This window comes from Podarcis erhardii (assembly GCF_964252035.2).
Source record: "Podarcis erhardii genome assembly, chromosome: 1".
In the NCBI taxonomy this organism is placed as follows: Eukaryota; Metazoa; Chordata; class Lepidosauria; order Squamata; family Lacertidae; genus Podarcis; species Podarcis erhardii.
In genome coordinates, this window is record NC_138497.1 from 104,847,619 (window position 1) to 104,874,082 (window position 26,464).

At 43.3% G+C, this 26,464-nt stretch overlaps 1 protein-coding gene and 1 long non-coding RNA gene across 2 annotated transcripts; one reads left to right on the forward strand and one right to left on the reverse strand.

Moving 5' to 3' along the window:
- Positions 1 to 417: 417 nt before the first annotated feature.
- Positions 418 to 23,435, reverse strand: RND3 (Rho family GTPase 3). Its single transcript, XM_081873610.1, has 5 exons — positions 23,067 to 23,435; positions 22,291 to 22,378; positions 9,591 to 9,700; positions 6,031 to 6,165; positions 418 to 2,398 (listed from the first exon to the last, which is right to left on the reverse strand). The coding sequence occupies exons 1-5, from the start codon at positions 23,214 to 23,216 to the stop codon at positions 2,147 to 2,149; spliced, it is 735 nt and encodes a 244-aa protein (XP_081729736.1). The 5' UTR covers positions 23,217 to 23,435; the 3' UTR covers positions 418 to 2,146.
- Positions 11,747 to 22,379, forward strand: LOC309348924. The gene is made up of 2 exons (XR_014159588.1): positions 11,747 to 17,344; positions 17,751 to 22,379. It is a non-coding gene; the product is annotated as an uncharacterized lncRNA (long non-coding RNA).
- Positions 23,436 to 26,464: the final 3,029 nt, after the last annotated feature.

The following is a 26,464-nucleotide window of genomic DNA, read 5'->3' on the forward strand; positions in this document are numbered from 1 at the left end:
AAGCACTATTTCTGGGTTAGCAGAGCCTGTAACCTGAAGCATATGTAACCTGAGGTACCACTGTATAAGAAAACAAGGGAGATGTTCATGGTGAGTTCCAGCACCTTGTTTTCTAGACAAATAGCACAGGTCCTGAGTATGTTTACAAGTAGAAGCATGTTTACTCAGTAGTCCCACCATGTTCAGAGAGGCTTATCCTCAGGGTGGTCTATATCAGTGTTTCCCAACCTTGTGCCTCCAGCTGTTTTTGGACTACAATTCCCATCATCCCTTGCCACTGGTCTTGCTAGTCAGGGATGATGGGGAGTTGTAGTTCAAAAACAGCTGGAGGCACAAGGTTGGGAAACACTGGTCTATATTACAGCCTAAGGTATGCAAGCAATCAGTGGGCAATACAGAACAGCACACAAGTAGAGATTTTACCAACGACTAAACATTTTTTTTATTTAAAAGAAAAAAATAAATACTGCAGAAACAATAACCAAACATACAAAGTGACGGACATATGTTAAAAAGTGAGGGGTGTCTTGCTGAAACAGTTAACTTATTTTTCTTTTTACAATACTTAAATACAGAAAGCACTTGCCAGCTTTTTTTTTTTTTAATACTGCCTTAAGCATACCATTGCATCAATCCAAAGCATATTATGGTGGCAATATATCTGGAATTTTTGTGGAAATAATACTTCAAAAATGAAGCATTTGAGAAAAATGCTTGCATTCAACAAGTCCTGGAGACACCCTCGGCAGAGTTCTGCTGTGTCTGCTAAAGCATAACAACATCTGCAAACTATTTTCAAGATTGGCTTAGTGGATGTAACAATAGTCATCAGTCAGTGAAAAGGAATTTGACAGAATCTGGGTCACACAAGTAATGTTTAATGATCACTGTCTGGATATGCTTGCATTAGACCTTTAGGATTAATGCAATATCCAGTTTCCACTTGGGACCCCTTAAAGGCTCCGCTGTTCTTCAGGTTCCTCCTCCCCTTATTTCCTCAGAGTGCTCATTACAAGTAAACAGAAATGTGTAATAAGAGACAGTCATCCATATGCAGCCATTTTAGAGATGCATCATAATAAGAGATAATTGGGTATGTTGGCTCATGTGCTAACTTAAAAAACGAAACACAAAAAAAAGAAACAAAAAACAAAAACACCCAGTATAGAATTGTAGAAAAGTCATAGAGCAGAGCAGCACTTATTTCCTTACACAGTGCTGGGTTTGGCCTCCTTCGCACCCAGGGAGCAGCTTAGGAGGGCAGTAAGACTAAAATTCCTTTCTAATTAAGGACCTTTTTATAACTATATCTTAGCACCATTTGTTTAGGTCTTGCAACAGGACGTCCATACAGTATACAATTGCCTTATGAAGAAGCCATCCAAAAAATTGACTTTCAGGCCATTATCAAATTTCTCATTACAGTCACAATGGAGAAGAGGAAGATTCTGTGTTTGAGAACTACTCTTAACAGATATTTCTTCAGCTTCATTCCATATAATTAGAAGCTTATGAAGGCTATTTTATTACTGATTTCTTTAATTTCTTCCTTCTCTAGTTGCCTTGGGGGGGAAAAAAAAGATTTTAAAGCCTCTTTTAATGAAGTGTTTTCCTCTGGATGACCTATATTTCCTATTTTTTTAACATAAACCAAGAGGAAAAGCAATCATATTCTCTCTTTTTTGGTGGGGGAGGGAAACCAAACAGTCTCAAAGGGGCAAGCTTCACAATGAAGGGAATAGGAATATCTTGACTTTCTTTTTTTTTAAGCAACGTTTTAGATTGTAATCAAAATCAAAGTCGGTATTCAAAAAATAGATCTAAAAATAAGTATCCTCCAGGACATCATTTCTTCAGGTGCTACCAATCCTTTCACTTCTTTAGCACATTCACATAGTTTCCTTCGTATTTGGTATTTCATCCAAGTAACATTGATATCCCTTCAGAATCCATCTCTTCCCACTGCTTCCTCTACATACCAGCTCCCCAAGTACAGTTTCTTGCCTACGGAAGGTGAATCATCGCCTTTTATCACTGGCATGCCCTTACAAGAGACCATTTTCACTGGGCACTTCTCGTTGAGTCTTCGCCTATCCCACCCAAACACAATTGTCCTTGCTACCTCCATTTAAGGAAACAAAATCCTTCACATCACTGTGCAGCTCTTCGCTTTGTCCTTTCGCAGATCTGTGGTGACTGTAGAAAGTTCCGGCCGGCCTGGCATGTGTGAAATTCGTTTAGTTGCCCTCTGAGACTTGTTCCGCTTAACATTTTTATTTGTTTTGTTCACACAGGCCAAGGTAGCAACATGGAAAATGTCCCTTACGCTGTTTTCTGACTGCAAGGCTGAACATTCAATGTATGTGGCTGCTCCAATCTGCTTGGCCATGTTTGCACCCTGTGGAGGTAGAGGAGAATAGATTAGATTACAGGCATCAACAGAAATCCAGAGAGAACTAAGACAAGCCATACCATCATTACTCTGGGATGCTGTTTTAGAGATAATGCTTTGAGGAAACAAAAGGCAACACATCAGGCAAATAAGGAGGAGAATCCACTGTCCTTATAAATACAGAAATCAACCTAGAACTTGCAGATTATTGGCCATACCAGTTTTTAAGACTTTCTGCATTGGACATGGAGACCAAGAGCATCTTCAATTTAAGCACCCTCAACCCCAGCTTACAAAGTAGCCTTACAAGGAAGGAACTGAGGAGTACAAACATAGCTGCAAAAAGATATCTGATCTATTTACCCTTTTGTTTCTGGCCTGAAAGGGCATGTAGGACCAAGCACAGGTAGCCAACATGGAGCCCTTCAGATGTTGTTGGGCTCCAATTCCCTCGAGCCCTAACCCACATGGAGGCCAGGGTTCTCTATCCACAGCAATTCATAAATTTAGGTCAATGGTCTCAAGTACTGGTGGTGTGTCTTTGTGGCCATCAGCAATCCTAGGCTGGTGTTCCTGCTAACCCGCCCCACCAGCAGATCTCATGCAAGGTCATTCACACCTCTGGAAATTTCCAGAGATGAGGACAATACTTCCCTCTAGCAAAGATAGTATGTGTGGGAATGCAAGACCAGCAACAACTCCTTACACAGACCAGATCTTTGTGACACTTTAGCCTTCAGTGGGTTAAGGAGTTTGCAAGGACTTCACTTGCCAAGGAGGCTACTTTGCCTTATCTGTTGAGGTTCAAACCACTGCTTATGCAGCAGATAGAGTTTTAGGTTTGGGTGTCTGCCATTCTCCCCCTGCCCCCTGAACACAGGTTGAATAGTTTAATGTGTTCAGATTCTGACCTACAGTAGTTGACTTTAAGAAACCCCCACCTAGTTGCAGAAGAGAAAAATCCAGCCATATGCCAGCAGGTGACCCCACTGAATTCAGTCTCTAAGCTCCCTTAAAGCAACAGACTGGAGCCCTTCAGAAACTAGAAGTCTATGCTAGCTGCAGGGTTTCAAACATCAGATGGCATCTGTTCCATCTCTAAGCAGGGCCAGTTTTATGCCAGAGGCAAGCATACAGAATAGTTTGACCTTGAAATCAATAGGGCTGACTTCCAGATAAACATGGCTAGAATTAAAGCGTGTGCCTAGAGAACGTGGTGCAGGTGCATCAAGGGAAAAGTTATTTGTCAGTCAAAACGTTCAACTCTTTTTCTAAATCAATAGGATTAAACTTGGGGGAGGGGAACCCTGTTTACCATACAAATTAAGCATTCTAGTCCCACCTTGCTATTTACCACCGCACAAAATTGCCAAAAGCTTTCAAAGCATAGATAAGGAAGTCACCCACTGCAGTTCTGGATACAAGCTCTTTCAAGGATAAGAGAAAAACAAAATGCTACAGGGATTTCCTGTGTAGCACCAGAGTTTTGGGGGAAATGCCACTTAACTAGAACTTGGACTGTCTAAAGATTGAGGCTGTACAAACAAAAGGTTTGCCACTGACATTAGGAAACGCCTCGTGTACTTTGTCACTGTACTACATCCTGTCAAACTGAGATGATTTGGAAGACTTCCAGAAACCATAGGCTACTGGATGTTCAGAGAAGCAGTTGGAATTTTGAACTAGTTCCCCAACAGAAGCAATCCTCAGACACACAACCTTGTGCAAACTTTTTAATGGAGGGCAGGGAGGGAGAGAATGGGGATAGGAGACTCAGTCAACATTAATTAAACAGCCTGTCTGCTAATGACTGAAGTGGCAATCAGAGGGTTTTGGATTGTACTAGTCAATTAATTCCCAGTGAGTAAAGTCAAAAACATTTTGTTGGAAACCACTGAGGAGAAGAAGAATGGAGGAGTAACCCTGCTTCATATGCTATTATAGAAAAACATTATTTATAATCTACAAAAATGCAGCCCTTGGAGGCCAACGTTTGCAGCTATGGAATGTACCAGAAAAGCCTTGAATCATGACTATCACTTGGAAGCCACCACCCAAAACAGAAAGACACTGTGGTCTTTCTTGTCCCTATTCTAGGGATGGCCTAATCTGTGGTGTTCCAATGCTGTTGGACTCCCAACACCCAATAGCTTCAACAAACATGAACAACATCTCCCTCCCCAGCGCCACCCTCTGTCCCCGACCAGAGATAAGAGCACAGCCATTGTCGGGCTGTGCCCTGTATCCCCACATTGGCGAGGCGGTGGTCCAGAAGATCATGATTGACCATATCAAAGGCTGCTGACAGATCTAAGAGAATCAGCAGTCCCGACCCACCTCGGTCCAGTTGTCACTTGACATTAAAGTGTACAATCCTTGTGAGATGTAAAAAAGAAATGGGGGGGGGAGCCCATAGCATTCTATACAACTAGACAATTCTATCAAAAACAGAGACACTGTGAAGAAATGGGACACTGAAGCCCAAAAAGAACCCAGCCAAATTTACTTGGAGGTAAGCCTCACCAATTTCAATGGAATTTTCTTCCAGTTAAGTGTGCCTTAGAAGTGGGCAGATTGTTGGTCTTACACAAGACTGATGTTTATGGAGCTTTACAAAATACTATGTAGTTTTCATGTCATAATCGCATGGGGAGAGGAAGGCATGCAATTACTTTTACATAAATGTCCAGTTTCAAGTTTGAAGAGGTATACACACTCGCAGTGGTTCTTTTCAAAGAAAAAGAGCAGTTCTGTTTTATTGCTTACCAATACAAAAGGAAACAAAGGTTGCACTCTTCCTCTCCAGAGAGAGAGAGCGAGAGAGCAAAACACATTAAAACCACGTGGACCTATGGCCGGCTTAGTTATCCAGATTGAACAACATAGGAAATGGGTGGAAGAGGAACAGAATACAGACAAATGTGGATGGAGCATAAACTGCAGGGTATGCTGTGTCTAGTGCTCCCTATTCCTTACTGGGGAGAATTATGGACTCCCCACTAATGAGGAGAGGCACTTTCTCCATCAGCCTGATGCAATACCAAGTATGAAGTGGGACTATGCAACAACACGAGCACTGCTTGGCACCCACTTTCCTCATCTTGACTGAGTCACAGGAACATTGGAAGCTGCCTTAAACTGACTTAGACCACTGATCTGTCTAGCGCAGTATTGTCCACACTGGGCTGTGCCAACGTGGTGTCCTCCAGAAGTCTTAGACTACAACTCCCATCAGCCCCAGCCAGAATGGCCAATGGGCAGGTATGATGGGAGTTATAGTCCAAGACATGTGGATAAACATGAGCAGGATGCCAGGTAGAATGGTCTGAACTGACTGGCAGTGGCTTAGCAGGGTTTTAGAGAGAAGCCCTTCCCAGCCTCAGCTGGAGATGCTACTGACTGAACTGTTTGCTTAAGAAACATGGGCTCTACCAGTGACCTACAACCCCTTAAGTCAGTATCACACAGCACCTGATATAAGAAAAGTACAGATCCCAACTGCTGATCACCAGCAGTGATAAAAAGTGGTGTAATATAACCAACACTCTTTGCAGCACTGTGCCCCAAGGAGGATTTGAATGAATCAAGTCAGAAGTGTGCATCATTCATTAACAAGCAAAACACGACATAGCACTTACCTGATCATAAGATACTGGTGTTTGCCTGTGATTGGACAGCTCTACTAGTGTACTAACATCCGTGCGCAGGTCAGACTTGCAGCCAACCAGAAGCATCTTGGTGTTGGGACAAAACTCCTGGATTTCACCTTTCCACTGTAAAAATAGTACAGTGTTAGTATCCTGCTGCCATAAGAAACACTGAGGCGGCCATCTAACGCAATGAGATGCTTTAAAGAATCATGCTTCAGTTGTCAGCTGTACTACAATGAAGCACTAGAAGGAAACATTTGGTGTAGCACTCCCTGCAGATAGGAAAGACGGGGGAGAAATTGTTTGGTTCACATTTTAAAGTGAACTAATTTGAAATACACCAGTACAGCAATCCTTCAAAATCTGCAATTCTCCCAACTTTTTGATGCATTTATTCAGTTTTTAAAAATGTACTTCATCTGAGCTTATGTATACTTCTGTTTGGTTTTTTTAAAAAAATGGTTTATTGTTTATTTCTTGTATTATGAAAACCAGGAATAAAATATTATTTTAAAAATGAGGACATCCATCCCTACCTGCCTACAGATAGGCCAGCTGCCACAGCATATATTACGTTTTCCCTCCCTATGACTCATTCACTCAACTGACTGAATAGATATAATCAAGGGAGTTTTCTCAAAGCAAGTTTGAACAGCTGCCCAAATGCCAAGTTACAAGCAGGTCTTACAACAAAGGAGAAGCATATAATTAGATCAAAAATATGGTCTTAACCTATGTCATACACACAGATGGTATATAGTCCATACTGCAGGGAACTTAAAATGTGAAGCTTAAACCTTGAATACAATGCCATCTACGTTCTTCCCCCAGGTGCAGAGGACTAGCATGTAAAAAATCACAATTGCCAGGGGGTCACATGAACAGGAATTCTACCATTCAAGTACATTGCAGGGCATAAAAATGAATGCAATTCAGCAAAATAGACAATCATGGACAAACCATTGAAAACTGAATTAATGTTCACTCAAGTCATGTGCACTTCAATGCATGGAGTGAGGGGACGAGATAATGTCTGTGGACTCCCATTTCTGACTTCCAGTTGAAGCTCTGTATCCCACCCATAATCTACTGGCCTTACTAGCTGGAGGAAATGGGTTTCGTAGATCAAAACATCTACAGGACAGACACCAAGCTGGGGAAGGTCTTTGCACATATCATTTACATGTATAAAGAGCTCTGTGCAATCCCACATTTTCCAGGTTTCCCAGCTGCACAGGAAATATTTGCAAAGGGCTACTTATATTTAAGTCCCAATGAATTTACTGGGACTTAGCAACAGCTTACTTTGCTTAATTGCACCCTCTGCATACACCACTGTCTCCAACTGATGGTCTGCAGCTCACAACTGGGTCATGATCTACCCTAACTCTGCCACAAACACCTTTTGGAAAGATATGGGAAAGACTGATGCGACAGAAGTATAAGGTGAGAATCTACAAGTCAAAAGTGCTTCCTGTTGCAGGCTGAAGTTATTAATGTATTTGGAGCCTTGAGAAAGGTTGAGGGTCAGTGACGCACCCCAACATAAAATCAACAATAGCACTACTGTTTGTTGTGTTCCGCAGCAGTTAATCACTGCAATACACTTGCGACGTAGGAAGTAACTAAAGCTGAGTTCTAGGGACTTGCTTATGTTGCACCACGAGTCAATCTGTTAGCATAGAATCTTAACTTTTCTCAACTTTCCTGAGTCTACTGGGCTACACCTCTGTAGGTCATATTAGGCCTTTGACACAGACAAACTCAATTCCAAAGTTTTGTTGATGTTGGCCATGACAACAGTAAGCAGGGCATGAGTAATGTTTGTTTTGACCTCTCTGAACCGGTAGCAGGAAGTAAAATGTGGAAAGGGAATTAAGAGCTCTCACTATCGGAGAAGAGGATTATGTAACCCCTTCCCTTCCCCAAAACTTGCCAAGGCAAGGTAGCACCAGCTGATCCCAAGGACTTTGTTCATGCAAACAGTAAAGATTATGGCAGCCATTTTCTCCAGAAACCCAGGAAATAGTGATGTCTGATAGCATCCAGGGCTGTTGGAAGATTCTTCCTGACAGCAATCTAACTTGAGCCTCATCCACACACGGCACCCCTCCATTTATGCACATGGCCTCTTGGTCATCCACTAAGAACCTACGAAGAGCCCTTCTGGATCAGATGAAAGACCCAGCTAGTCCAGCATCCTGTTCTCACAGTGGCCAATCAGATGCCTATGGGAAGAATGCAAGCAGGACCTAAGTGCAACAACACTGCAATTCCCACCAAGTGGTATTGAGAAACATACTATCCCAGAGCAAGTGTGTGTGTGTGTGTGTGTGTGTTTATATATATATATATATATATATATATATATATATATATATATATATATATATATTACTTTTGAGCTCCTGGTGGATATCCTCCGAATTAAATCAAAATCAGCAAGGATTGGCTCACTCATGACTACTGAACAATTCAAACTCTGGTTCTTCTTTCATTTTCAAGGGGAAGTTGCATCAGAAGGAAGGGTGCATGCCTTTAAGAAGTATGCAGCAAAATATAAAAGAGAGAGTCTTCATACTGTGGCACACCAAAGAAGAATTGGCCTCTAGTCTGACTCTAGGAATTAGATCTGGACCAGAGATCTTTTCCTTGTGTGGCTGAACAAGGATCATGCGGATATTGGCTCTTTTCACTTGTTAAGTGCATGAATACTAATTACATTGATCAAAACAGTATGCCAATAATTGTGCATCCTGTCAATATACATTCAACTATGAAGCTGCAAAGTAAACTGATTGGATTCCACCTAACTACTTATCAGGGATGGGGAACCTGTGGACCTGTAGATGCTGTAGATTATAACTCTTATCATACCTAACTGTTGGCCATGCCGGCTGGAACTGATGGGCATTAGGAGTCCATCTGGAAAGTCACTGGTTCCCCATTCTGGCCCTTATATTGTCTACTCTGATTGCAGTACCTATCCAAATACCATTGGCCAGGGAGGTAATATAACTGAGTGTCAGGGATGGGAAACCTATAAGCCATCAAGATGTAATTGGGCTCCAAATCTCAGCAGCATTGGCCAGCATGGCCAACTGTCAGGGAGGATGAGTGCTAAGAATTCAACATGTGCAAGGCTGCAGTTTCTCCACTCCTGCCAAAAGTCTATTATTAGGAATTAAATCAAGAGACCTTCTTCAAGGAAAGCACATGCTGCCCCACTGAGCTAAGAGTTCCTTCGCAAGGTACTAGAGCCCGAATCCCCCTCAGTGCAGCAGGCTATAGGATTTGAATCTAAACCTTAGAGGATTTCCAAGTGAAAGCCACCTTTACCCCATGATCGACACTTGCCTGGGCCAACACACTTGAAACCTGGGGGAGCAATGGACTAATATTTTTTAGCCTCTCAGTTGGTTTGCATAATACTTGGGAGTGCGGCAATAATCAGCCTGGCTTTTACACTTCAAGATCATATATGCAGATGGCAGCAGTGACATATCTTAGCTCTGCATATACATTTAGAGTTATTTTCCATCACTTACCTTTTTCAACACACTGTCAAGTGTTTCTGGACGGCTTATGTCAAAACAAATTAAGACGGCATCGGAATCTGGGTAGGAAAGTGGGCGGACGTTATCATAATAAGGAGACCCTGTTGAAATAAGTGAGATCATGTTATGGGCAGAAAAGAAACATTATGTATACACAGTTAAATGATGCACCCTAAGCGTTCCATCCATCCCTCTGCTATATTTCCCTTTGCTTCCTCACCCCACTTTTTCAAGATCTCGCCACCCGCCAGAATCAAGAGTGCTCCATATCCCCATCATTCTGCCCGGACGCTGAGGTCCAGCGCCGAGGGCCTTCTGGCGGTTCCCTCATTGCGAGAAGCAAAGCTACAGGGAACCAGGCAGAGGGCCTTCTCGGTAGTGGCGCCTGCCCTGTGGAATGCCCTCCCATCAGATGTCAAAGCGATAAATAACTACCTGACATTCAGAAGACATCTTAAGGCAGCCCTGTTCAGGGAAGTTTTTAATCTGTGATATTTTAGTGTATTTTTGGTTTTTATGGAAGCCGCCCAGAGTGGCTGGGGAAACCCAGCCAGATGGGCGGGGTACAAATAATAAATTATTATTATTATTATTATTATTATTATTATCAGTGTTGTTGTTGTTGTTTAGTCGTTTAGTCGTGTCCGACTCTTCGTGACCCCATGGACCAGAGCACGCCAAGCACTTCTATCTTCCACTGCCTCCATATCCTCAGTAGGTTATTGTTAATTTAGGTCAGCTTCAAACAAATCGGCACCATCTTTGTGGTGGCTACCATAAAGCTTGGTACAGCAGATCACCATGCGTGTCAAACCATGACCATGCAGGCCTTTCCCATACTGATGTAAGGCTTTCTACTGGCCAATCCGTGCAGCAGTGATGGATGCACATGTTGAGCTGCTGCTTAGGAATGAGTTACACAGGTGCAGTTCTGAGCTTCCATTCAAAGGTCAAAACAATCTGAAACTCTTCTGATGAGCTTGGATTATTAATGCATAATATGGCTAGAAAATCAGGCTCCCCAGTCTCCTAACTTTGAGCCAAGGTCACCTAGTAAAATCTCTTTTTTAAACAGTGCTTTCTTATTCCATTTAGAACAGGTGTGGATAACCTTTGGCCCGCCAGATTTTGCTAAACTACATCTCCCATCATCCCTGGCCATTGGCCATGCCTGCTGGTGCCAATGGGAGCTGTAGTTCAGCAACATCTAGAGGGTGAAATCTTTCCCACAACTGATTTAGAAGGACTATGGCAATACGACATCATGCCTAATTTTTGTATCAGTAGCTACAGATGTAAATTAGGCCCAGTTGTTATCCCAGAACCTTTCAGAATCTGCTTGGGTGTTGGACCTGCACATGTGATTAGGTTCATTCCAAGTCAGGGCAGATGTGCTTCCTGCAAAATGCTAGTTTTTACACAACCACTTTCAATAGTAACTAAGACCAGTAATCTATCACCTTCAGCAAAGAGAAAAGATGTATGCAAGGAAAAATAGTAGTTGCATTTGCTATGAAGAGCCACACTGGTACCCACATAATTGGGAGATCTTGTCAAGGGTTAACTACCTGCATCTAGGCAACAACACAAGGCAACACACCTGGAGATTGGTCCCTCCTGAGGGAAAAAATGCCTTTCCCTGCCTTGAGCTGTTTGCATAGTTGTAGGAGTGCACAGACAGGTTTGCACAGCCTCTGACTCAACAAGTCAACCATACACTGTGGTCACCATGGCTTAATAAGCCTCCTATTTGTGCTGCCTGCCTGGAACTTAAAGGGTCGCGATCCCTTTAATCCCAGGATGACCTCTTCTGGATCAAGCCAGTGGTCCATCTCATTCAATATCCTGTTTCCCACAGTGTCCAAGCAGATGCCTCTGGGAAGCCCACATGGTCCTGCTGTTGCTCCCCGGCAACTTATAATTCACTTGCAAAGAATAATCTCGACCAGCAACCACTGATATCGGGGCCACATTCAGCTCAGTGTGTCAAACATTGCGGAGACTCAGTCATCACTGTTACGCACAGCCACAGCCCACATAGGTCCCATGGTGTCTGGCAAAATGCATTTATATGTAATTATTAATATCCTCTGAATATATTACATCAGGATCATCATCCGTACCTGTAACAGCTAATTAGAGGGGATTTCTCTTTTGGTATTTACGTTGAGCGCCACTGCCTTTTTGGCAGCTTCCGGCAAGGCAAAAGAGCTTGCTGAAACAGGCCATCTCTCAAGGAACTCTATGGCTTATTTTAAATGACCAAGAGCTCTCTCCCAGGAATCCAGAGGAATAGAATTCAAACTTATCAACATTTCAGGTGGGACCTGCAACCACGTAAAATGCTCCTGCCAACCATGTCATCTTCCAGGATGTGCTATTACACATCACCTGGGAAGGCAGGTGAACTAATGCCAGTGTACTGGAAGAAGCAAAGATCACCAGTGTTGAAGCAATGATTCTTCAACATCAACTTCGTTGGACCGGTCATGTTGTGTGGATGCCTGATTATCGTCTTCCAAAGCAACTACTCTATTCCGAACTTAAAGATGGAAGGCGTAATGCTGGTGGTCAACAAAAGAGGCTCAAAGACTCTCCCAAGGCAAATCTTATAAAATGTAGTATAAACACCGACAACTGGGAAACACTGGCCTACAAGCACTCGAATTGAAGAATCTTACTTGGCTATAAGTGATCGCCAAAGAAGATTCCCCCCCCCGCCCGCCAAGTTTTTCCCTCTGAAAAGTCACTGTTCCACAACCACTGAGCATGCTCTGTTCTCACTGGACTATTACTGAGGGTTCCCACACACTTTTTTGTACTTCTCCCACCTTTGGAATTCCCCATAACCAGCCAATCCTGTGAGGTGCTGCCCATTTTGGTTGCACAAGAATCCACACTTGGGAGAAGGGAGTTTACTATTTATGTACAGGATTATTGGAAACACATTAGGTGTGTTAGGTCAGGTTCATCCACTGGAGTTGGGGAAGCTGGTTGTATTCAAAATCTCCGGGATTTAAATGGATGAAATGAAAACAGTGCTTTCAAGGGCTGTACGATGCAATCGTATTAGAAAGACGCTTGTGTGCAGGTTCCTCCTCCTGGCAAAAGAAGCTCCTGCTGTTTCAGGGCGTAGTAAGGTAAACAGCAAAAGGAACTCGTCTCAAAAAACAGACAAGCTGGGCAGCTAAAGACCACAAGGAAAGAATTTGAGGAATGCTACTTTTGAAGCAAACAGGAACATATGGGCTGAAGCCTTGGCAAACAGAAGGTGGTCTGCTCAGTCTGAAAGTTTCCTCCAGATTCTCCACAGCCTCGAATCACATGCCTGTGCATTGCTACTGATAGCTTCAGTGCGTCAGAAACCTATCGTAATGCTCATCTCTCAGCACAAGAGTTAAACGTGCAACAGGCTATTTAAACCTCTGCAGGAAGTGGAGATTTCCTTTTTCCTAGCACAATATCTGATTTCATGTGCCTTGTCAAAGCAGGCACGGGCAATGGGTGAAACAGCCTCTCTTATCGGTTCTGCAAGCAGCCATTAACCTTTGGGCTGGGTCCCAAGAGCCAACATTTGTCAGGCTGCAGTTTGGACAACACCGGTAAAGGCATACTTTCTCAGGGAACTAATGGGCATGGGTCCATTTTATTACTGGGGCAGTACTGCCAAGTGACAGCTGTATTGCAGAGGCAGCAGCCTGACGTTATTGGACTCCAATTCCCATCAGCAAGGCCAATGGGGTGAGAGGATGGAGGTTGTAGTACAACCATGTCTGAAAAACACTGTGTTGGCTACTCCTGCTGTAAGGTATTCTTGCAAAACATGCAGAAGTCCATCTGCCCACACCTATCTATGGAAGCTAATTTTATTTTATTTTTTGAGTTCTTAATCTTTACAAACCCCCATGAGGATTACTACTGATGAGGCTACTATTGGGAAAAGGGAAGTGGACATTATCCATGAGGACATGAGATGATTTGTCTGTCTAGCCAGGCATTGGTTACTCTGACTGGCACTGGCTATCTGATTTTTCAGGCTGGAGAGGTGCTATTTCCTGTCACCTGATCCACTATCAATGACTTAATAAGTAACTATCTGAAACCTCCATGCACTCCTCAATTCCAGATACAGGGGTGAGGACAGACTACAAGCTTTTGTCTTTGGGTTGCGAGTTTCCCAAAGACCTGATGGATCTTGGTCTGATGCAGCTTATGTTCCCACATATATAAGGTGTTGGGGAATCTGTGGCTCTCCAGTTGTTCTTAGACTCCAATTCCCATCAGTCCCAGCCATCATGGCCAATGGCCCAGAGTGAAGATGACCTATAGTCCAACCACATCTGGAGGGACTCAGGTCCCCTAATTCCTGTTCTTATTAATCTCCTAAAGTCAACCAAAGAATTTCATGGGAAGCAGAGATTTTAAAGCAATTCTTCCAGCTCTAGTGCTCCATCTATTGCACCAGATTGGCCCCTGGTGCAGCATTCCATGTGCTAGATGACCTCTACTAATTTCAAAGTGTTAGGCAGGTGTAGATCACATTGCAATTTCCACCCACAGCTATCACTTAGCTCTAGGCATAGTTGCCACCCTCCTTTCTCATCAGAATATTCTCAAACAGGTATGAGCAGGATAAGGCATTTGCTTTTAAGGATCATTAAAATTTGGACAGAGACGTTGCTTGCTCAAGAGAAGAGTGAAGAGCCTCACCCAGGAAAAAAAATTCCTTAGACACATACCTAAGTGCTCAGTCACCACTCCTCAAGAGGTCTATCGCACCATATATGTACATGCATACGTATGGCATGCACTTATACCAGTCGGATCTGCGATTACACTTACTATGGACAAAAATTTCCTGTTATTACAGTGCAGCATGCTAAGACAAGTATATGAAGCTTTCACATAAACGAGACAAGCTGCCATTCTTCTCTGGGAAAGAATGCAAGGGAATGAATGGGAGGCTTTAAGTGCACCCTTTGAGAGTGTGCAGAATTCAGATGCTTCACAAGAAATGTGTTTTCTCTCTTCTTTCAAACAAGCAATAGTGGGATCCTTTATCAATGCCCAAAGAAGACAGCCACTCAGAACAAAAGCCGAGAGATAGAATTCAATAGGGCATTTCATCATTCCAATCTCCTTACCAGAACAAAATCCTCAGAGCCTGAGGAATCTTGGGAATGCATGTCAAGTCTAAACAGACCCTTTTCAAGGCAGCTCAATAGCATACTCTGTTCAATCTTTCTCCAAGATGGTCTCAGAAAATGCGAAACCATGCTCAACTAAAGAAAATGAGCAGATTGACAAAATCACTGTGACTCCAACAAAGCTTCAGATCCAGATTTTGTGAAATGTATACCACACACGCATACCTTTTTCATCCTTCTGCAACCTGGTGCCCTCCAGATGTTGTTGCGACTATAACCCATACCGGAATTGGGAATCCAAAACATTGGAGGACACCAGGTTAGGGAAGGCTGATTTCTAGCCACCTCTAAATTTGCAGGAACTGTGCGTATAGTTTCATAAGAACATGGTAACAGTCCCGCTGGTTCAGAACAAAGTCCTACCTAGTCCAGCATTCTGTATTCACAATGACCAATCAGATGTCAATAGGAAGCCCACAAGAGCAACAGGAATGCCATGATAGGATTTTGACTCTAAAAGTATGCTTCAAAGTAAGCCTGTGCCACTTGTGTAAAAGTATATATTTGCCTGACTCCATGTGGACATTTAAAGCAGCTAAACACTCAAAAAATGCAGTTTATAATCCCATAACAAGATAGGAGATGAGCAAAACTCTGCCATTACACCTTGCATGAAAGTTGCCAAAAGGAAGCCAAGGACCACAAAGGAGGTACAAGATCTCCTGTCAAAATGGAGCTTTGGAAGTAAAGATTGTCCACACTGCTTGGTAAGTTAGTGGTGATACCAGGCTCAAAAGGACATGCCGACTCAGCATAACCTAAAGTTTTGGCTTAAGTTTATGTGGCTTTTCACTGAGTAATTCTATTGCATCATGTCTGATGTGATCTCTGTTCAAAGTACAGACTTCTTGTTTGCTAACAATAAATTCCCCATCTGCCAGGGCTCTGTAAACTGTTGTTCTATGTGGGGACTAATAATCTCTAACACTTTTTAGGATCCACAAACTACAACTCCAAGGATTCCTTGGTGTTTTTCCCCTCATGCAGGCTTTGGGTTGATTACGGCAATGATTTTGATGAGAGAGGTTGAAATATCACACTATCACTTAGAACAGTAGAAAAGTCTGCCACTACCATTTATTACAGACTAATGTCAGATCAGACTTACTGACAGCCAGCAGTAAATTGTGGTTGATCTTTGTGACAGATATCTGCCCATGACCCCGGGGTGAAAGACTGCCTCAGCATGTCCCATACCAAGGTCCTAAGCTGACCAAATTATCAGTTTGCATGTTCATCTCTGAAGTTTAAAAGTTAAATTCAAAGTGCTTGGAAGTTGCTCTCCCTAAGTAGAAGGTATTTGTTTTACAAAGTAAGGCAGGGATGGGGAATCTGTTACTCTCCAAAGGTTGTTGGACTCCATCGTTCATCAGCCCCAGCCAACATGGCCCATAATCAGGGATGTTGGGAGCTGGAACCTTAAAAAATCTGGAGGACCACAGGCTACCCATCTCTTAGGTAAGGATTCTCACATTCCAACAACTGACTCCATGAAAGTTTTAAAGTTAAATCCTAGTAATTTCCAGCTAAGGAATACTGGATTCAGGGTAACTGAGTAACCAGTTACTAAAGACTACAAGAGGAAGAATGCAATTCAGGGTTTAATTCATTTGTCAATAATAAGCACCCTCTTTATGAGGTACACCAACATTCTGGAACTTATACAGAACTCTTCAGAGGCAGGCAGTTTTGTCTGATCTATATAGAGTGAAAGACACACAGTGAGCCTCAGAACCACAGCAAGCTCAACTCATTGGGAATTTGTGCCACTCTTTGATACTCTTGTTGAGAACGTCCATCCCAAGTCCACATTTTCAGCTTTCCTTGATATTCTGCATTTCATGAAGTATTTGGGATATTAGTTAAGCCCATAAGATGGCTGCAACTGCTTCATGGTTTTATGGTGCACCCATGAAATTTGAATTATGTAAGAGAGTCAAATTTTAATGAGGGAAGATAAAATATGTCTTTCAGCTTTGATAGGATATTCAGCAGAAGCTAGACACAGGTAAATTGTCTTTATGGATTCCATTAGACAGGATCTGAAGAAGCTATGAGTGGCCAAACATTATTCTGAAATGATCTTGTTAAAAAATGAGCTCATTTACTGCTACTGCATGCCATATAATAAGACTACGGAATTATATATGATTTTCTGCAAATTATTCCACAGCTGCTGTGAAGGGGGAAGAGGGTGGAAATCAGATACATAACCAGTCCAATTGCTTTAATGTGCAATGCTCAAATATTTCTCCATCTAAAGATTTAATACCAGTATACCCTCCCCAGGAAAAGTCAAGATATTTCAGGGGTGCAGAATGAAAACATCTTGCAAAGTCATTCTTAGATTTTGTAGGTATCGTTTTGTAATCCATAAGTGATCCATCTGTGCCACAAGGGCACAGGCAGCAAGAGTGTGACACAAACATGGACCCTATTGCAGAAAGGACCCTAGGCCTGGCTATGGCAAAGAGATGTGTGCTTGCATTTCTACCAGACTTTCGTACACTGCCTGCTCCCCAGCTTGATAAACTAGAAGTTAAACAAGCTGCTGGAGACTGCAAACATACTACAGAGTAGCAAACTCTCAGAATGTGTGGCATTCTTGTTAAAAATGTGGTCACCATGCTGTAAACCAGCCTTGGACTAACTCCCAAAGGATCTGAAGGGCACCAGGTTGACGAAGGCTAGAGCAAACCATTCAACTTATTGCAACTTGCAGCTTCAGTGACGCCTGTGTATTTTAGCTGGGATAGACCCAGAATGATATCACAGCTTCCACAGAGTTGACTCTCTGAGCAGCCTCTCTCCACCTTGGACCCCCAGATGTTCTTGAAGTACAAGTCCCATCATCCATGACTAGGATGCTGGCTAGGAAATGATGGGAGTTGTAGTCCAACAACATCTAGAGACCCAAAGTTGGGAAACGCTGCTCTGGGGGAAGGAGTCTATGGATTGCCATTCAACTGTTTAGGGCAAAGCCTAAAGAGATTTTCATCTTTGTTTACTGATTTCTGGATCTTTGCTGTTGACCTCAGTTACAGTAAGACCAGAATTACTTCTCCAAATGGATGCATTTAAAGTCAAACAGCAATTAACTTCAGTTAATGGGAAACACTAAACATTCAGAAATGTTCATGCAAGACAGGTGATGATTTAAAGGAGATATACTTGTTTAACGAGGTTAACACTGGAGACTAATAAACTCATATGGAAATGTCTTGGGAATACTGTACCACTATCAGATTAAACCGGCATCTTAAAAAAATAGTATTTCCTAAGTGGTATCATTAAATGTGGGTCATTATTTCTGTGTGTGGTTATTCTATGGTAGAGACATTCTGTAGTCACTAAACTGTAGGATTTCCAATATTATCTTTCATGTGTTTAAATTATCTTATTTTGTCCCATTGCTCTATAAAAGCATTGCAAGAGTGCTGCCAAAACTTTAAATAATGCAAATCCTTCCAGACAGACCATCTAGAATAGCTTAGTTGTTTTACCCTATATTGCTCTTCCAATACAGTTGTCCCCAGTTGTCTTTGATAGGAAAATATCACACTATATTGCTCATCATTAACCTCTGCAACCAACTCAGCTGTTGCAGATCTGACCTACTTAAGCTATGACACCATACTGGAAAATGAGGACTGTTGAGGCCAAGCCCAGATCTTGGCTTAGACTAATATGACCTGTCTTTTAAAAAGGGTTAAGAAACTGTCATACAGTAATAATTCCAACTCAGTTACAGCTGATCTTATCTAAACAATCTACAACCAGGAAACAAACTCAGAGATGGCAGATCATAAGATCTGAGGCCCAGATAACTAGGTATCCAAATCTGTATTTTGATAACCAATACACTGAATCACAGATCATTAAGAAGTGTTTGTAAAATACCAAACTAATATATTGAAGGCCTCTTTGAATCAATTTTCATATCCTGTCTAGAATGTGAGGCTATGCCTTGGTCCATGTTAAGTCCAGGAAGAAAGAATCCTGGAGCCAGTATGCTGTGGTGGTTAGTGTGTTAGACTAGGACCAGGGAAGCTAGGGTTCAAATCTCCACTCATCCATTTGGGTGATGTTGGGTTAGTCAATGTCAGTCCATCTAACCTTCCTCACAGGGTTGCTGTCAGGATAAAATAGAGAGATAGAACCAACCCTTGTTGGAAAAGTGGAATATAAATGGAATAATAAATAACTAAGTTTGGAATAGGCAGAAGAATCCACTTTGAGTCCCAGTGGCAAACGTCTGAAGGAATGAGCAAGCAAATGTCAATGGCAGTCTAATCCCATACATATTCACATAGAGTAAGTCTCATTGAGTTCAATGGGACATTACTTTCTGACCATTATGCAAGATACAAAAAGCATAGATTAATGGTAGTCCTCTTGCACAAAAAAATATATTTAAGAAATAAAGTCTTGCAGATGCGATAACTTCCCCCTCCCCCTTTTAATTCCTCTGCTGCTCCCTCTTCATTTCATGTTCATTCTCCTACTAAGGCGATGGGAGGCGGGGGGGGGGGAGAGAGAATTTAATTTGGCTTTATCACAGAAGAGTGAAAAAGGCAGCAAGCATTCCCCTGTAGGAGAGAGAGAAAATGAAAAAGAACCAGAACTGCCAGCCTTCACAGCTGTCATCCACATCTGGAAGCATGCATTCCAGTGATGCCAACAGCAGTAATGTTCGTGTTAAGGCTGCCAAGGCAGAAAGAGCTTAGCTGTGGTTTCTTCAAAAGAGCTGTACAAGTGTTGCCAGATTTACAAGACAAGCAGAGTCTTGCCACTTCAGCCTTTTATCGCCTTCGACGTGCCTTCCTCACAGGACACCCCTTTGTGTGCCACAAGCAGATTTTGTGCTTAGGCTCTTGCTACTGGCAGGCAAGTAAAATAAAATAAATCTTGTCCACTTCTTGAAGTTACTGCAAAAGCCATTAAGTAATTCAACTGCGCTTTTCATTCTACTGTGAAAAGTGTGTGTGTGTGTGTGTGTAGGGGGGTATCTTCTCCAGCTCCATTTTGCTTCTCTGCCCTGGGATGGATGGCTTCTAGGTTGGGTGGTCTGCTCTCTTCCTGCATTTGGTGACAAGAGACAGCGCTCACATTCCCTTGCTAGCTGCTCTCAGCACCCTGTACATTCCTTTGTCTCCCTCTCCTTGGTCGCCCTCTTGCACTCTGCCACAGAGTGTTCTTTAATCTGTCATAAACGCCAGCGAACAAAGATGATTTTAACTCTCCCCCATTAAGCACGGTGCTTTATAGCCCTCATCTCTGCCAATGGATTATCTCTGCAGGAACTTAAAAAACAACCCAAAAAACTTAACACATTTCATATAAACTAGCACAAGAATAGGAAATTATGTCCTTAAGAGAAAGAGAGTGCTCTTTGGAAGAACCTACTATATGCTCCAAGTCCTCCCCCCCCCCAAAGTCTTTAGAGAACAGATGGGGAAAGTGCAGCCCTCCAGATGTTGCTGGACTGACTCCAACCAACACCAGCTCCAGCCAGCATGGCCAACAACCAGCAATGATGGAACTGTAGTCCAACAACATCTGGAGGACCACATGTTCCCCATCTTAACTTCAGAAGATACTGGCTACGATGACTCCCATACACTCATTTCCAACCATAAACCAAGCACAGCCCAGAACTAGCATCCTTTGGAACAGGGAAGTCCAACTGGCATCCTAGATATGGCTCCAAGGCCATTATAATCTTGGTGACCTTTCCAAGTTGTAAAAAGGTGCAAAAAAGCTCCCTTTTGGATGCTCTATGTCAGGAGCAGCCAACATGGTGACCTGTGGATTCTGCTGGATTCATCATCCCTGACCACTGGCCATGCTGGCTGGCGATGGCAGGAGTTGGAGTCCAGCAATGTGTGAAGGGCACCATGTTGGTAACCTCTGTTCCATGTAATGCCATGCTTAAATGTTATTCTCCACAAAGGAGGCTCATGCTACTAAATGGGGCTAACTTTATTATTATGGAGCCAGCCTCTATACTAGCTTTCCCCAACCTTGGACTACAGCTCCAGTCAGCACAAGGCAGCATGGCCCAGTGGTCAGGGATGATGAGAATTGCTGTGCAACAATATCTGGGTACCCGAGGCTGGGAAAAACTGCTGGAGTACTTCCCAAGATTATGAAACTTGGCCACAACTGCTATAGAAGAAAATGAACATTTGTCCCTCAAAACTGGATTTCTTAGCTGATCCAAGCAAGTTGTACTTTTTCTTCATTTCCCCCCAAATCAAGGTTCTACAAGACAGTGGCTGTGACTCTTATAGGAAAGGCAATAATGACTTGAACTACGTGGCCAGCCGTCAATTTGGAAAGGAGGTGAGTATTATGGTACAGGAGTAATAGTAGAAGAACACTGCTTTCTTTAATCAAACAAGACTTGGGAAACTTAGCAACAGAGGACAGCCTTTGCAGGCAGAAGGTTCCAGGTTCAATCCTTGTTGTCTCCAGGAAGGACTCTTGCCTGAAACCCCCAGGAGCTCCTGTTAGTCAATGTAGACCAGTGTTTCCCAAACTTGAGAGTTGTAATCCAAAGCAGCTGGAAATCAATCATCCCTAGCTAGCAAGACCAGTGCTCAGGGAAGATGAGAATTGTAGTCCAAAAGCAGCTGGAGGCCAGAGTTTGAGAAACACTGGTGTAGACAATACTGAGAAATCAACCAATGGTCTGGTATTAAGACGCTTCATCTGCTGCTAGTCTCCTATACCTACTATACCTACAAACAGGCAACATAATCAATGAACATCACAACCACTACCAAACTCCAGTTTTTCTTTCTCACTCGCTTAACTTCCATGTCTTCAGAAGCTTTCTCACCCCCTGCTGGTTTTACAGCCAAACACTTCCAATGAGTAACTTTACTTCTCATTATGCTCAGTTGAAGGCTTCCTATGCATGGTTGTTTTTTTTTTTGGGGGGGGGGTATTTGGAACACTTAGAAGCAGATCCTGAGGAGGAGTGAGGACCACGGCTCAGCAAGGAAAACATCTTCTCACACTTAGGCATTTGTGTAGCTGCTAAGCTCCTTGTTTCTGTATAATCACATATTACCAAAAGGAGAACACATGCTGGTTTTCGCAGCAGCATCGACAAATATTAAAATGAAAGGCTCATGATAGGCCATAATAACCCTCTCCCATCTGTTCAGTTAATTATCCCAAGAACCTTTATAGAGTCAAGCCGGGAAGGGGAGTTAGGTAAACACGATTGTCTCAGTCTCACCACAATGCAGAAATCGTTGCAATTAAAAAGAGGGGGCAGGGAGGGAAAGGAGTCAGGTTGCATTAAAGTCCATCAAAGTAAAATAAAAAAACTAAAAGGCAAGTAGTTACATCATCTGCAGGGTGTTAACAACAGGGGCTACAGCAATGGCTTGTAATTATATACAAACCAATGTGAGTCACCAGAATGGCATGGAAACAGAACAGGCATTCCTGCGAGCAAGAAAATCCCTTACCAGAAGTATCCCAGAGACTGAGTTCTATCCTTTGTGTGTCTATTTCAAAACTGGCCGTGTAATTCTCAAACACGGTGGGGACGTAGTTCTGGGCAAGGAAAGGGAGAAAACACAAATAGTAGGTTACCATCTCTTGAAAGTTTGCACCGCGTATCAAACACATCTTTCTTGTAAATTCAATGGGGGGCGGGGAGAGACTACAGAGATTTCAGCCTAAATTGGCCCCTCACCCTTCTTAATTGTTTAACCATTTCCTAACTACTGAGGGATTAGACCGTTTTCACTGAAAACCAACAAAGCGTTTGAAAATAGGCAATTTACACCAGCGGGATGGGCTCGTGAATTCCAGCGCGACGCTGAAACCCACGACCTATAAGATACGGACAGATCTAAGAGCTTTCCCTCCACCACCACTGGGCGCGAGGCTTGAACCGGCACTGCCTCAGTGAATGGGTCTCTAATTCGAACGCAGAAAGAACGTTCGAGTTCTATCCCGCATTCCACGCGTGGCTCACAATAGGGCACGAGAGAGAGGTCGTCTTAAAGATGCTTTAATTTTTATTTTTTTTAGTGATTCCTTATGAGGGTGGGGGGGTTAAGCATCCTGGGATCTCTTCTGTGAAAACGGTCTCACCCGCTTTAAACTGGCTTCCCACAGATTTAACAGATAGCGCTGAAAGTTAACTTTAACCAAAAAGAAATCACAGCGCTCCTCTTCGTAAAAGAACCACGTAGCGCTAAATTCCTAGAACTCAGACAAGCGGGTCCACACGTACCTCCGGGAAGCAGTCCTTGGCAAAGACGTGCAGCAGAGCCGTCTTTCCGCACTGGGTATCCCCAACCACGACTATCTTGCACTTCACGTTTTGATTAGGATCCATGATCGATTTGCTGGATAATTTCTGGCTGGCTCTTCTTTCCTTCATTGAGGTGTCCTTAGCCCTTCCCCCCGTCTTCCCTCAAACAAAACCAACGAAATGACAGGATGGGGAGCAGAAACCAAGAAAAGCAGAAGAAACCGCGCGGTTCGCTGCCGTGCGCTCGACAAGTCCTTTCTCTCTCTCCCCTGCCGCCGCCACCGCCTCCGCCGCCCCCTCTAAAGTTCTTCCTTTCCTCCTAGCAGGTCCGGCTGCTTGCAAACTGCTTTGTTTCACTCCGCCCTGCCCGGATTTATATGCCCCGCCGCCTTCCAATCCGGAGCTCAAGGAGAGAAAGTAAGCGATCCGCCTCTTGTCCTTTTATGGAGCCTGCAAAGCGCGGCCAAGGAGGCGCCTTCGGCCGGCTGCGACGCGCCCTCTAGGGGAGAAAAGCCACCTGGAGCAAGCGGAGGGAGGACTCCGCACAAGGAAGGAGGAAGCAGCTTCGGTTTGTTTGAGCTGCTGCTGCTGCTGCTTAGGAACCCGAAGGAAGGGAGAGGATGTTTTGGCCACGAAACTCGCTCGATCGCGTTCCTTGAGACAGACACTTTCAAGGAGGTGTAGTAGAATCGATAGCCTTATTTTTTTTGACTCCTGGGCTTAACTTAACGGCATTTGGTGGCAAAGCTCAGCCCCGGCAAATTTTTTTTTTCTTTTTCAGTCGCAGGACTAAGCCCAGGGATGGGAGAAGCAGGCGCGAGGCAACGTGCCTCTGGTCGCGTGCAGAGTGCATGCCTGCCCCATCCTCACCAGTGAGCAACTGCAGACACACACTCTCTCTCTTCCTCCCTCTACCCCACCCCCCACTCCTCTCCTGTCTAGGGGCCCGGACATAACACTCCAGTCCCCAGCAACACTTTAATGCAGGTATTAATGTCTGTGGGTGTATGCAATTAATTAACTAATTAAATTTACCCTACCAGTATGCTCCTTTTCCTCACCCAAAAGCAGCTGAACGAGATTGGTCAGTTAAGTATTTTTATTTATTTGCTTGATTGGGGGTGGGGTGGAGGGCAGCTACGCTCAGAGCTGCACATGGAAGGCTTTGAAGCAAAGGGGGCTTTTCATTGGAATCAGGGTGTTGGGGTAAACCACTTTGGAAAGAGAATCATGTGCTGAAATGTACATACATGCAGCCAAGCCACGTCCTTATAGTGAGGAGGGTGTTTCAGAAAAATGCTGATGAACTAGGAGTGCAACTCTTCCCCAGTTGACCTAGGGTCCTGCATTAGTTAAGTATTTTTATTTATTTACTTGATGGGGGGGGGCTGCCCATGGTGGTGGTGGAAAAGGCTACAAGCCAAACAGGACAAGTTCTGAGGATGTTGTGTTTGGGAAAGGGATTCCAAGGGGGAGGAGACTTTTTGCAGATATATTAAAGTGAAAGGCGTATCTCTTAAAGGAACTGTGACCATCAGATAGAGCAGTGTAATCTGATACCATCATCAGCTGATAAAGTCTCTGAGAGCTTCTACTATACTGTAGTAAATTTGCTGGCCCTTAAGGTGTCATCGGGCTGTTGTTGTTGTTTCGTTACAATGTTTTGTTATTCCCACAGTGGATATGGTCCTCCTGTGTAGCTGTTTGGTAAAGTCGTTCTGCAAAGCACAAGCTTGATTATGCTTAAAATGAGACAAAATATATTCTTTATAAGCTGAGGAAAGGGAAAGAATAAAATGAATCCAATCAGTGCAGTAGCTTAGAATGGGAAAACAGTTCTCAAACTGGTGAAGTGTGTGAATCGGTTATTCTTCTGCTATTTTCAGATAAAAGAGGGAGAAAAATAAATGAGAAGAATGAACTTTGCTAAGATAAGGAAAGCTGGGTAATCTCCACCTATCCAGGAAGTGCCTCTCGTGTCAATGTAATCAACCCTTTTCTAGGTCCAGTTATACTAAGATGTTGCACAATGCAAAGTCTGCTGTCTCCATCCCTCCTCAGGATCAGGAAGTAAATCTTTTATGTCATTGTTGTTACTGAGCACATACGATTCCTGATCATTTCTCTTGAAACATCATTCTTTTCATGCCTGTGACGCTTACAGCTGATTCATATACCCGCTGTATGTGACTAAAATCACATGTTGTGGCTGTGGCCACTAAAATGGTGCTTTGAAATTCGACATATATTGGGTCCCTGCCTACGGTCTGTCAGTCATGTGTACCAGTGGCTTTACAGATAAAGGCCAAGCATTTTTGCATCCCATCAAATGCCACTGTAAAATGTGGGTTGGATAGGCAGTGTGATTTAAAATGTGGTCCTGCACATGATTGCTAGGGGAGAGGGGATGCCTCCATAGTTTTGGAGACAAATTTGTACCTCTCGTTTCATCTTCTGGTTTCTTATCACTAAGTTTTTTTATGTTGGGACAAGCTTTCCATTGAGACTGACAGCATAACCTACCATTCCTTCCAGGGCCCTGAGGGTGCCCAGACTCACAGCCAAACTAGGATCACATGGAAGCACTGATGTATTGGAGATGCCAATTCTGCCCTTAGTCTGGCATATTCTATTGGGTCAATGGTGCTTCTTGCTTCTCTGTGCTTGCATTTAGCTATGCAATTGATGCTCACCTCTCTTGGCTATGCAGCTGTGTTTCTTGCTGAGGTAATCAGGGCTAGTGCTGGGGTACTGTGCTATGTAGTTTTTTCTCTCCACCTTGTATTCCTTTTTCCTTTTCTGCCTGGTACTTTCTGTGCTAACAGTTGTTGTCTGTGTTGTATGAATGGACCTTTCCCCTTTTCCTAAATGTTTGATGTCCAACTCCAGAAATGTACAGTGGAAACTTCGTTCTTGAACAGCTTAGCTGACGAACAAATTAGCTCATGAATTAGCACACTTACCTGGAAGTAAGTGTTCCGGTTTTCGAACGTTTTTTGGAAGCCGAACATCCGATGTGGCTGTTGGCTATTGTTTATGCGGCACCTGTGCCAATCAGAAGCTGTGCCTTGGTTTTCGAATGTTTTGGGAGTTGAAAGGACTTCCAAAATGGATTAAGTTTGAGGTTCCACTGTATCCTCTTCAATGTGGGGGAGGATCTCTCACTTAAATCACTGTTTACCACTGTTGTGAATCTGTGAAAATGCCCCGGACATTGAAATAAACAAAAGAGGATTCCCTCTGTAATGTGAACATTTAAAGGAGGCTACTGTTCATCTAGGGATATGGGTGGCTCTGTGGGTTAAACCACAGAGCCTAGGACTTCCCGATCAGAAGGTCGGCAGTTTGAATCCCTGCAACGGGGTGAGCTCCCGTTG

Coding starts and splice junctions, on each gene's coding strand:
- RND3 (XM_081873610.1), bottom strand. CDS start 23,216: ATGAAGGAAAGAAGAGCCAGCCAGAAATTATCCAGCAAATCGATCATG. Junction 9,701..22,290: donor CAGTCTCTGGGATACTTCTG/GTAAGGGATTTT, acceptor TTATTTCAACAG/GGTCTCCTTATTATGATAAC. Junction 6,166..9,590: donor TTGACAGTGTGTTGAAAAAG/GTAAGTGATGGA, acceptor CTATTTTTACAG/TGGAAAGGTGAAATCCAGGA.